General features: G+C 38.9%; 1 protein-coding gene across 1 annotated transcript in view; it reads right to left on the bottom strand.

Moving 5' to 3' along the window:
• The window catches only part of HMCN1 (hemicentin 1), a 397,440-nt gene that overhangs the window by 155,785 nt on the left and 228,230 nt on the right, over positions 1–13,425 (bottom strand). Inside the window, exons 26-32 of the mRNA XM_045838584.1 lie at positions 12,521–12,715; positions 10,911–11,041; positions 10,598–10,745; positions 7,930–8,056; positions 5,262–5,416; positions 1,248–1,526; positions 32–313 (exon numbers count right to left, since the gene is read on the bottom strand). Coding sequence (XP_045694540.1) covers positions 32–313; positions 1,248–1,526; positions 5,262–5,416; positions 7,930–8,056; positions 10,598–10,745; positions 10,911–11,041; positions 12,521–12,715 — 1,317 coding nt within the window. The remainder of the gene's footprint in view (positions 1–31; positions 314–1,247; positions 1,527–5,261; positions 5,417–7,929; positions 8,057–10,597; positions 10,746–10,910; positions 11,042–12,520; positions 12,716–13,425) is intronic.

Genomic DNA, 13,425 nt, shown 5'->3' with positions numbered 1-13,425 from the left:
CTGAGAATCCAGAGAGTGGCACCTTATTTACCTAAGACATCAACGTCGTACTTGATTTCCTTCTCTCCCGCCACACTGGTAGCCACACACACATACTGTCCCCGGTCGACTTCCAGGGCACTTGTGATTTCCAGTTTCTTCCCACCGGCTTCTATGTGGATGTTGTCACTGGCTTTCACGGGGACACCGTCCTTTATCCAGGTGAGGACTGGTGGGGGGTTGCCGGCAGCTCTGCACTCCAGCGTCAGGGAATGAGCCACAACCACTTGCTTACTCAGCGGGACAGCCAAGCCACCTTCTATCACTGGAGGAACTATGTAGCAAAAACACAATATGTTAGGACTTCTTTGAATCCTAAGGAAATAGGAATCTTAAGGTCCATCTCTTTCTAGGCTGTTGGGGAAAGAATTTCTTGGTTCAGCCGATCTACAAGTACTCCAAATATTGTGAGATACTCTATACCAGTGGCATCAAACTCATTTTCACCTGGGGCTACATCAGCCTCATGGTTGCCTTCAAAGGGCTGAATATAATTTCAGCTCCTTTGGTTTGTAGACCCCCCGCTCAAACCACTGAGCTATTCCAGCCAGGGCTAATTTCAACTCCTTAACAGTTAAGGAGTAGTTACATTTATATACAGTCCTAAAATTATTTCGGCCCTTTAAAGGCAACCACGAGGCTGGTGTGGCCCCAGGTGAAAATGAGTTTGATGCCCCTGTTCTATACTGTGTCTGGCTTATGAAGGGCAAATTGTGGAGAATGATCTTAGTCCTAAAAATGACTTTGCTTTCAGCCCTGGCTGGCGTAGCTCAGTGGGTTAAGCGCGGGCTGTGAACCAAAGTGTCGCAGGTTCGATTCCCAGTCAGGGTACATGCCTGGGTTTCAGGCCATGACCCCCAGCAACCGCACATTGATATTTCTCTCTCTCTATCTCCCTCCCTTCCCTCTCTAAAAATAAATAAATAAAATCTTTAAAAAAATGACTTTGCTTTCTAAAAAAAAACAAGGTCTGGTAGCCTCCAGTGCCATAAGCAAATGGTCGGCCAAATGGATGGACTGCTTCCTGCTAACAGTAGCTTTTAAAAATATTTTTTCCAACTCTAGGAGAAAGCCTTCTAATTCCTACCCAAGCAAGCACACAGAAAATGATCACACCCACCAGGACTTTATAAGTGAAAGAACTGGAAGCTGGCATATTCGAAAACACAGATAGAAAGACATGATTAAAGCACATACGTTTTCCTTACCATAAACATCCACGTGGAATGACTTCTCAGCAGTTCCAGCCACGTTGGTCACACGGCACGTGTATGTTGCCGAATCTGAGACCTGCGCTCGAGGGATATGAAGAAACTGGCCTTTATCGAGGTAGAGTGCTTGCGAGCTGGATATGATTGGCTGGCCGTCCTTGTACCACGTAATAGCCGGCAGGGGAAGTCCCCGGGTTTCACACTCCAGTTTAATTACGGTGTTGATCAGCGCTGATACTTCCGTGGTGACATTCCCTCCTTTGATACTTGGGGGAACTACAAAGGATTTCAGAGCAGAAACAAGTTTTCTAAGCTTTAGCGTCTGTAGCCAAATCTTAAATGCTATAGATGTTTACATGATGCGCGTAAAGTAAATACAAATTAAAGACAATCAGGAAGTGTGTGATTTGTCTGCTGATCATTAATTGCCTGTTTGGTGGATCTTTGTCACCTTCTTTCCCTTTGGGTTTCAGATTTCAGTAAGAGCAACAAGTCACAGCTTCAGTTCCAGGGGTTCACTTAAGTCCAAGAGATCATGTTACAGTACCAAGAATGTCACATTTGACAAAGGAAAACAAAATGAAATGCCACTTAAAGCAGATATAAACATTTGAAATCAGGCCAAGGGAGCAAAAATGCCAGATGTGACTCAACTTCATGCCCTGTCCCCAAGAAATACGAAAGGTCTAAGTGCTTTCAGAACCAGCTACTGGTAATAGCTTCAGAGTCTTTAACTTTTGCTTCTTCCTTATTTTTTTACTCTTTTGGGATTGCCAAGACCTCATTCACTCAACTTTCCTCATCTAATTGGCTACATGTGTATCTTCCATAATTCAGCAACCACATGCCTGGCCTCTCGCACCACAGGAGGACTCTGCTGTTGGAAAACAACTCAAGTGGCTCAAAACTGCTACATATTCTGAACGTGGTCACTCCGGGATTGCGCTATAATCGCAACAATTTAAAAGAAACCAAATGGCCTGTGCCTGAGTTGAGTCCCTTAACATTATTTTATTACACTTTTATTTTAGAATAGGATATTTTATGGCATGTTTTTCTTAGGGTTGGACAAGCGTTATGGGTCTTGGGAAGAAGATCACAGAAGTTCCATTCTCCTGACATCATATCGAGCGTACATTCTATCAGCGTGACTTAGTTATCACTGAGGATGTTAACCTGGCCAATATGGTCAAGGCAGTTCTTGCCAGATTCTTCCAGCGAAGAGTTGCTCTCTCCCCACCCCATCCCCCTTTCCTGTGGGAAGGAATCTCTCTTCCCAGCCCATACGTATGCAGTAGGGCGTCACGTGCTATGTCCTTGAGCGGGGAATAGCTATATAATTTATTTGGAATCTTCTATACAGTAGATTTGTCTCTCTTCTCCAACTTCTTTATTTATCCAATCACTTATTCATATCCATATGGACTAACAAAAACTTAATTTATATTTTGGGTTATAATCTAAGGCTACAGTACCTGTTTTGTTCCTGTTCAAATTGTTCCAGTTCAGTCCATTGGAAGCTCTATCAGTTGACTGCCATGTCTCCTTGACACGCTCATGTCATTTTATGACTTTAGTACTTTTGTACTTTCTGGTGCCACTACATGCTCCAGGCTCACCTTGTACATTCCTGTCCCTGCCCTAGAACTGACCCGTCTCCAAGAAGCCTCGGTTCCTTTTAGTGAGAAGAATGATGGACAGCCAGACCCAGCTGCCGAGTAGAGTACCTCCGTATCTTCTGATAACCATTCTCCGAGCTGGTTCGCAGAGACAGACACTCACATACACAAACTTTTCTCACATGTAATTCAGGGTGAGATCTACTAAACCTGGCTCTTGACAAATTGATAGGTGTTACTGATATTACTTAGCTGCTTTTTTGTTTATTTGAGGACTCAATGTTAAGTTTGAAGCAACTGAAGAATTAGCCTCTAAAAATAGACTGTATAAAAAAGAACTACAAAAAATGTTCTCCAGAAGTTGAAAAAACACGAATCCATTACCATCCAAAGTGGGGTCCGCTAAGATGTGTTAAAACTGATAGTGGTAAAAATACAAGTGAGGCAGAAAAAGGTTTAGGTAAATTTACAAAGCTCATTAAAATATAAGGTTTCATAGGTCTAACTTTATTCCTTAGCAAACACTTTGTGTAAAATATTCCTATGTTATTAAACCAGTGGTGTTCATGGTGTATTTTACTGGCTCTTATGAACTGAAACATTATCAGTTCCATAATTTTTTTTCAGAAGTAGAAGCTGAATATAATGGCTTGTCCTACCATGTAATTTTTTGAACACATACTGAGTTCTTTTTTCTGAATGAAGAAATTTGTCCTCAAACCTGAATACTGAAAGATTTTTGAAATTTTTTAGCTGTAAGCTTGATAATTTTTCTTAATGAACTCAACCTAAAATTAGCAGATAGAAATAGTATTTCCATGCAAAACTTATACTGTGTTAGCCATTCTGCTCTTTGAATCACAAGTGATGTAGGCTGTTTTATACATTTCACATGCTGTCCAACAAAAACGAGAGCTTGATTCCCCCGAAAATTTGCAGTGAATATATTTTCTGAGCCCAAAATTGATTTTCAGCAACATTGGTCAGACCTGGATACAAATGCATAGGAATTTTCCACATTCAAATAATAAAGACTTCCTAAATCAGCTGGATAGCCTACTTAGTTGAATGATACATTAATGAATCTAAGCATATAGGTTCAAACAACTACCTATCCTCCATGAAAGTTTTACAAAAGAATAGCACTTGTACTGAAAGCGTTTGTAATTGTGAAATTAAGAAAATCACTCAAAGAACATTTCCAGTTGACCGTAGAACAATGTAACGTCTTTCTGTTGCTTAAATTTGCCAAATGAATGTCACTTCCTGTTTTAATTTAATTTATATGTACTTTTTCTGAGACCTCTCCTTTTGTTTGGGGCAGGGTGTTACAGATAAAGGTTATGAACACACTGAGCATTAAAATGCACCATGTCCAGATATACACAAGACTTTCATGCAATTCGGGGAAGCTCTCCGACTCCTGAATCTCACCCATTGACCTCAGGTTCAAAATCCTTGCCTCTGGACTACTAGCTCTGAATCTGCACAGTCTTCTGAGATGATGTTAAAAGCTCTTCTAGTTCCTTTCTTTGTTCCCATCCCCGCCTCTTTACCCCCTCCATCTCTTTTGCTTCTCACTCTTATCTCCATCCTTTCCTTATTCAGGCACAATGTGCTTTTCTGCCTTCCACGTGCAACGTGATGGAGAGTGCCGGCTCTACTGGCAAGGCCGTGAGTGCCAGGCGCTGTGGAGGCACAGAGGACGTGCAGCAAGAGACCCACCATAAACATGACTGAACTCCTGAGTGCTGTTCTTTTCTATGGGGTAGTTCTCTGTACCTGCAACATGAAGTTCACACACGTGCCTTCCTTATGGCTGGCTCCGTGTGTAAAGAGGAAAAAGACTTTGGCAGTCACCTTCCTCGGGGGATATTGAAAATTGTAGTGGAATGAGAGCTAGATATCTCCGGTGGGGACTTAGCTGCGAGAAAATAGCAGCATAAACGTAAGTCATTTAAAATATTACAACATGGTCAGGATAAAGGCCAACGTGAAATGAAAATAGAATAATTGAGTTGCTTATATGCCATCAGGTTCACTCTATGTCATGCATCTTTACTCTTTTGAGAGGATCTTTTTTGTCCCTTTAAGGATATTGATATTTGATTTATGTATATATTAACCAATAAAGAAATATTGATCTCTTAATTGATACCGTACAAAAGCCTCTAGATCACTTGAGAAAAATCTATACTTACTGATAAAATGAGTTAAAATTGGGTGCAGCATTTTAGTCTAAAACACATAAGCACAGATCATCCTTCCAAAGTAAGTAGCATTCCAAATTATTCAGTGTGAATGCAAGAACAGGGAATATTCGAGTAAATCCTGCTTTTCAATCCATACTGAGAATTGGTAACAATGAAAGGCATGAGAAAGCCACACTTACTGTAGACAGTGAGCTTTATATCCTTGGCCTGTTTGCCGGCTGCGTTAGCCACGGTGCACTGGTAGCGGCCCTTGTCACTCCTCCGAGCATTTTTTACATGCAGTGCCTGTCCTCTGTCTAGAAGTTCAATGTTGGGATCTTCCAAAAATAAAGGCCTAGAAAAAATACCATTTTATTCCATGAGTCCATTTTTATGTTCCTATGTTTCCTTTCTTAGTAACCACAACCAAAACCAGTAAGTCATAGGAGGTTACAAAATCAAAGTTGAAATTTTCAGTATAAATCTTAAAAAAATACAATGATGTGATTAGTATTCCCACTCAGAAGAATGGAATTATTAAACCACTTTACTGAGGAATGTTAGATAATGATCACTGTAAGTTGAAAAGTTTCTTCATTTCAAACTTCAATTGTTGAATAATGTTAATAGAAACCCGCTGGCGTCATTATCTGCTTCATTCACTCATCATGCCTGTTTCTTCTTTTGGGTTGTTTTGTTTTTGTTTTATTTTTGGTTTGTAAAGCCAAAATATTCACCATTATTTAGAAAAGAAAAACTAAGAGTATGGGAGCTTCAGGCCAATCACTATTATTTTTAAACCAACATCATTACAACATCTGGAAAAGTATTCACAGTAGAATAAATGGTTATTACCTACTAAAGGCAATGACCATGCCAACTTTTCTAGAAAGTAGATACTGTAGTACATCACATGAATGGTTTTATAATCATAGATACTGAAAGATTTATGATAAAAGCAGCTCATATATAGTTGCGAAGAGGTTTTTTCCTACTACACAGAGTCATTTACTGACTTCTATAAAATGCTCGCTTCCTATAGTTTTAAAGGCAGCAGCTTTATTTAATATGCAGGGCATCATGGTTATTGAAGTCTATGATGTCTCAAGTTGCACCTTTAAAACCCATCCATGTTCTTTTAGGAATACTCATAGCTAGTTTTTTTAAAAAATTACAGTGACTTCGCCCCATGATAAACAATTAGATGCATTGCTATATTAGTAAGCCACTAGTCAGACTACAAGATTAAATAGAAACACATTTCATTTTTTTTGGTAGCATCCTTTACTATTTCTTGGCATGACATTTTGTATAGAGTTCTCAAATGTCTAAGAGAATAAAGTGCCCAAGTTTAATGCATTTTAGCTGTTTGAAGAAATGAATACTTAATAAGGTTACTCAAGTTTAAGTTACTTTAAAACTTTCACTGATTGTTAATTATGCAAGTAACATAATTTCTTAACCAAATAAAAAAGTAAGCATTACAGTAAGAAAAGTTTTCCTTGGTGTATTTCCCCTGGTGTGAGTCTTCTTTCCAGACTTCTCTCTACTAGCCGTTTGGTCTGTACTCTTCCACATGGTCTTCTAAACATTTCCCCCCACAAGTGTATGTCCAGGGGGATCTAAAGTTTTCATACATAAATGGTGTTGTGTCTTTGTTCTACTTTTCACTCAACCGTCGCTATGGAGATATTTTTGGTAGACAGCATTTGATCTTACTCTTTTCAACTGCTGCACAGGGTTGCATAGTATGACCCCGAGTTATCCACCCATGTTCCTAACATGCGCCCCGGGCAGCTTCCACTTTTCTGCCGTCACAGGTCACAGCGCTGCAGAGCTGGCTCTCACATGGGCCTTCCCGTGGGCACCCGCGACTGCTTCCTGCTCCTCGATGCTGAAAGTGTAGTTGCTCCATGACAGCACATGAACATTCAAACTGTATCAGATATCAACAAATTGCCTTTCACAGTCCTAATTTACTTTCTCCCAGCTGAAAACTATATCCTAATTTCCCATACTCTAGCCAACACTTGATGTTTTTCAATTTTTACTCATATTTTTGCCAATCTGACCTGGGAATAACAAACTTGTATTATTTTTGTTTACATTCTCCAAATTATTGAGGGTGAGCAACTTTTAGGACACTTACTGCTTACCTAATACATTTTTAATTTCCTGTTCTGACCCTCCATACATTTTTCTATGCTATTGCTCTACTTATTGAGTTGTAAAAAGTTTGCATGCAATCCTTTATTTCATAAACTGCAAATATTTACTGTTGGCTACTTAGGTCTTAGACACCTGCTCTTGGAAACTACACTAATACATGAATTGTGATCATACTGTGAGAAATGAATTCCCACAAGCAATGCAAACCATGCGGTTATATCAGTGTGTGCAAACCTCAGCAGCCCTTTAACTTGAAGTCTAAGAAACATCTGATTGCTCTTCTGTAGTCGTTCCTTTTTGGCCCGTATATAGAACGAGCTTAGGTATTCATCTTGCTGTCACAAATTTTCTTTTTTAATAATTCAACAATGTCATGTCAAAGCAAAATGATCTCTGCATTTGGATGATGCATTTTTCATTCTTAGCCTATGGATAGACTATTTACTGTATAGTAAGTTTGAGTTTCCCTATGGTTCTAAAATAAAATCCACAGCAATTATAAAGAGCTTTGTAATTCATAAGAATGAAAGGTATTGTGAGACTTTGAGACGTTTTCTGGAGCAATGTTGTTTTTCTGTTGTGCTCATTCTGTAATACTCCACGTGGTTAAAACAAAACTGAGGGAGAACATCCACATACATTTACACGCCTGTTTCCTATCACCCGGACCCTGGTAACAAATACAGAGAAGATACTCACTTGCCATCTTTGAACCAGTCAATAACCGGGAAGGGAGTGCCTTTGACCTGGCATTCAAGGGTAATGTCGTGGTTGAGGACAACTGAGACTTCACTTGGGGCGCTGGCACCTATTATGGTGGGTGGGACTTGAACAAAGACGTTTTATCATTAACATCCGTAACTTTGCAAAAAGGGTGGAAGGAGATCAGATAATCAATGATTTCTACAGTATTTCAACAAGATCTTACTGTTAAAAATATCATACAATAATCCTTTTTCATATTACTTCTACAGAGCCAGATGCTGAATTCAAACATAGAAGCGCACTCATGAAAGGCTTGATAGAGGTTCTTGGTAGTATAGGACTCCTTTCGCTCATTTTGAGGAGTACTAAACCCACGTACAACAGGAGTTTAGAGTGTGAGCAGTGAAGCTAAACTAATACAACTTACTACTGCTATATATTTTATTTTTTACAAAGATTTTATGATTTATTTTTAAAAAGTGGGGAAGAGAGCCTTGGCTGGTGTGGCTCAGTAGATTGAGTGCTGGCCTGTGAACCAAAAGGTTGCCAGTTCGATGCCCAGTTAGGGCACATGCCTGGGTTGCAGGCAAGGTCCCCAGTTGGGGTATGTGAGAGGCAACCAATCAACGTATCTCTTGAATGTCTCGCACAAAAGGGAGGGGAAGGGAGGAAGAAAAAGGGAAAAAGGGGAAGAGAAACATCAACATAAGAAACATTGATTGGTTGCTGCTTGTACATTCCCTGGCCAGGGACCAAACCAAAAATCCAGGCGTGTGCCCTGCCCGGTAATCGAAGTGGGACCCTTTGTTCTGCAGGACAATGCCCAACGAACTGAACAGCACTGGTCAGGGGTACTGCTAGGTGCACTTTAGATAATAAATGACATAACAAATGTCAATCTTATAATGTTCAAATTCTACATGTTACACCATAGTGCTGCTTAAAATACATTACCCTTGTCTCTTTTACAGGGCTCCTATGCTAAAATTGGATATGAGTATAATGTTGCCTATGCTAGTTTTTATTCTTGGAATTATCAAGCATTTTGAAGAGTTCCTGTACACTTTCCTGGCCTAATCTTCTCCCTTCACATCACATTATGGTGTTTGGTCCTTGTCTTCAGGAAAATGAAGGGTTTTATTTCACTCAAAACCTTTCATTTATTTCATTTCACTTCATTTATTTCTCTAACCACTACGGGCCTTCAGTTGGGGGAGGAGTGTGATCAGATTTGTGTTTTAAGACCACGCTGGCTGTTGAATGAAGAGAGGATTCCCGTGGCAAAGAGTGGAGGAAGGGGAGCAGTTCAGAGGCTGTTACACAGGCTGGGGCAAAAGTCGGTTCACAGTTGTGGGTACAAGAATCACAGAGTTTTTATTCTTGTACTATTATTTATTAATTATTGTGTTATTTTCCATATGGACAACTCTAAACCTACATTTGCTCCACCCTGTATTAATTCAGCTTATAAGTGATATTTTCACGGTGGAAATAGAAAGCAGTAAATGATTTCACATGGAGTTAGGAAGTAGACTTAGGAAGGTGTGGATTTAAGGAGTAGGGCAGAGGGAGGTGGGAAGAATGACTACCAGGCTCTAGCAGAAGCAAGCGGGTGGACGGAAGTGCTGGGCACTACGATGGGAATCACCGAAGGTGACTGAACAGACATTCGTTGAGACCCTTCTGTCTCCCATGTCACCAAAATATTCAAGTCAAGATGCTGTGGAGAAGATTAGATGCAAATCACTAGAGTTTAGAGAAGTCTCAGCTGGAGATGAAAATTTGAGAGTCATTAGCACACAGACAGAATTCAAAGCAAATGAGCGTGCCAGGAGCAATGCCAACGAGACTAATGACAGAAAATGTTTCTTGGTTTTTGTAGCCTATCCTTAAATATAATAATGGTAATTTTGGTATAGGAAATGCAAAGTACTTCAGGCTTTGAAAAGACTAATGAGAGATATTATGTTACAACAGCATCATTTCTAGACCGACTTCCACCCTAGACTTATAAATCATATGCCCATTTCAATGAGCAAAATCTTGAAAAGAGAGGAAGTCATTTTATCATGATGTAAACTTGGCAAATGTAATTTCACACACTAAAATTATAACATTTTAAATTTATGATTACCATTTAAAAAGTAAAAATGTTTTCTACCCCAATTTATGACAGAATTATCCATTCTCAGAATTCCCGCCCTTAATTAGAATCAGAGCTGAGGTGATTTAGTTATACAAATTAATTAGGATGCAGGGGAAAGGGCATTTTCTACCATCCCCAGTTCAAGTACAACCTAGCAGCTTCAGAGGATGCCAGCAGCATGAATGAGTTTACTCTGCATCATCCTACACAGTTACTTCCCAGAGGAATTTCCTGCCCGCCTCACTGGAGAAGTTGGCAAGAGCAGTAATCTACTATTTCATGTACAAGATAGTACCAAATACCCGTAGATTTCTCTGTACGATAAACATTGAAGACCCTTAAAATTTCCACACAATATGGTCCTGCTCAACAAATATTAATAACAACAAAAATAATGATATGAATGATATTTATCCCATCAATTTATTTTTCTCTTTACTCTTTCAAACAGTCAGATCTCTCCTACGTAATACATGCATCTGATTTGCAGTGTTTCTAAAAGAATGTTTCCCTTACCTAGCACATCGATGTTAAAATACTTCTGAGAGGTGCCTGCCACATTAATTGCTTTGCAGGAGTAACTTCCCACGTCCTTTGGAGTGGCTTTGAAGAGCTTTAATACTTTCCCGTTGTTCACAATCTGAACAGTGCTGCTTTCAGCCACCTTTAAGGGCCAAAACGATCAACATTATTTCTAATCCTAATGAGAATGTAGAGCCAAAAATTCAAGTAAAAATGTCATATTACTATTAAGAAGACGGTCACATCTGAACAATTTATTTCAGAGGCAGAGGCAAGAAACTATGCATATTTGGACGTTTCCATTTACCTGGACATCATCCTTGTACCACGTAATGATGGGAGATGGAGTACCTTCAACTTCACAGAGGAGACTGGTTGGCTGATTGAGCAACACAGACATGTTCGTTACTTGTTCTTTATCTTTAATTACTGGAGGAACTGCAAAAAAGAGAGAAACCATGGCTAGATAATTTTATAATAAATATTATTTATAAAGTTTCTTTGCACAGGTCTTTCAAAAGCAAATTCTGGGATATTTGATGGCTAGAAAGGCTGTTCATGTTTAAGCCCATGCTTTAATAGAAAATGAAAAGTCTTGACCAATTCAGTTATCCTTGCTGAATTTTTTACTTTATTATGTCAGTTTTGAACTGAGGATACACATCAGGATAAATTTAGAGGAGAACCTACTTATTCTACATATCGCTCAAAATACAAAGTGTTAGGGTTTTGATTAAGTCACATGGGCCTCACTACTTTCCTGAATATCATCCAGAGTCTACGGAAGCCCATATCCATCAAATTTTAAAAGATACACAGCCTTGACAAAATGACAAAGGTACAAGATTTTCATTCAAGTGTTATCTACAATAGCAAAAACCTGGTAATAACCTAAAGGTTCATCATTAACAGAGGAAGGTTAAATGAATAATGGCATAGCCATTAAGTGGGATGCTATATAGAAATACATAAGGAATGAGAATATTGACTAATCCCAGAGATAGATACTTTTTAGTGATACAGACAAGGTGCAGAATAATGGATACAAAATGAGGATAAAATGTATATTCATATTCCTTTGCATGTGTATAAACATCTCTGGGGAGATGCATACACACACACACACACACACACACACACACACACACACGTAAAGCTAATGAATTTCTTTGGCCCTAGAGAAGATCAGTGGCTGGCTCAGCTCAGGGTCATGAGACTTTTGACTACATATCTTTGTCTCCATTTGAATTTTGAATGGTATAGGTGAAGGGATGAAACAAAGAAAAACAAAACAAAACTCACACACATAGACGACAATATAGTGATTACCAAGGGGAAAGGGATGTTCTGGTGGGGAGGTAGACAAGGGTATGGGGGGCGGGGAATGTTGATAGAAGGAGACAACTCTGGGTGCTGAACACACAATACAATATACAGATGATGTATCACATAGAATTGTACACCTGAAGCCCCTATTATTATATTGATTGTCACCTCAGTAAATTCAATAAGAATTTTTTAAATGAAGTCATTATCAAATATTACACAAACAATTTTTAAAGATTATTTATTTATTTTTAGAAAGAGGGGAATGGAGGGAGAAGGAGAGGGAGAGAAACACCAATGTGAGAAACCTCGATTAGTTGCCTCTTGTAGGGCCCCAAAGGACCTGGCCTGAAGCTGAACCAGCAACCTTTTGGTCCACAGGCCAGTGCTCAATCCACTGAGCCACACCAGCCAAGGCAAAAATTACATGAAATTTTAATCAAATCAATCGATTGATCAGTCAATGAAATTAGATCACCAGTTTTGTTTGATGACATTTCTATTTGCATTAATATTAAATAATACTACAGTGAGAGAATAACATATATGGAATAATTTGGAAATGATTTAAGCACTTTTATCTGTTTTTACCATGGACTTTGAGGTTATATTTTTTTTCTGTGGTCCCAGCCTCATTGACTGCCACACAGATGTACTCCCCGTTGTCGTACGGTGTGACGGAGGCAATGACCAACAACATGCCGTCTTCCAGGATAGAAACGCCAGGCTCTCGGCCTGACAGCTCTCTCCCATTCCGTAACCACTTGATGGTTGGTTTGGGGGTGCCTAAAAAAGAAATTAAAACATTGTGATATTTTACGACAAATTAGAAATCACTGTCAAATATCAAGTATATTTACTGGATAGAAATAAAACTTTTGTTATGACTAAATTTGCACCCTAATGCACTTATGAGTATACTTAGCACCCTAATGTACTATGCTACTTGGCAAGACGTTTCTTGGCATAGAATTTTGAAGAGATTATAGGATTTAACACCGCTAATTCCTGATCAGTCTTAAGAGACCTATGTTCTCTAGTGTAGACTTTGATCAAAGTTACCTTTATCAGGACATTCAGATGATAGTAAGCAAAGCATTTTTTGAATGAGTTCACGGTGCTTTATGGGAAAAACTATATTAATCAAATATACTGTACATATAAGCAGTTTTTGGATAAAAATAAAGGAAGAGTGAAAAAAGGTACTATCACAGGAATAAACATGAAGATTTTCTAACCAAATAGAGTGCATATATGATGTAATGAAATGATGCTTTATAATTCAGATTTTTAATAGGCCTGATAGAGTAGAGATGAGAAACTCCTACTGTCCACACATCTTCTGGGGATCTCATATTGTTAAACCTAGGACGGTAGAATAAATCTTGCCTTTTTTTCTGAAAAGAGTTGAGAAAACAGTGCAAAGAATTAATTTTTCGATTTATAGATGGCCAACAGAGTGATGGGCTGTTGAGTAAAGGTGATGAAACCATCTT

The sequence above is a fragment of the Phyllostomus hastatus genome, unplaced genomic scaffold, assembly GCF_019186645.2.
Source record: "Phyllostomus hastatus isolate PE091 unplaced genomic scaffold, TTU_PhHast_1.1 phas_contig_283, whole genome shotgun sequence".
Classification (NCBI taxonomy): Eukaryota; Metazoa; Chordata; class Mammalia; order Chiroptera; family Phyllostomidae; genus Phyllostomus; species Phyllostomus hastatus.
The sequence above is the reverse complement of the archived record's forward strand: the minus strand, read 5'-3'. Positions and strand labels throughout refer to the sequence as shown.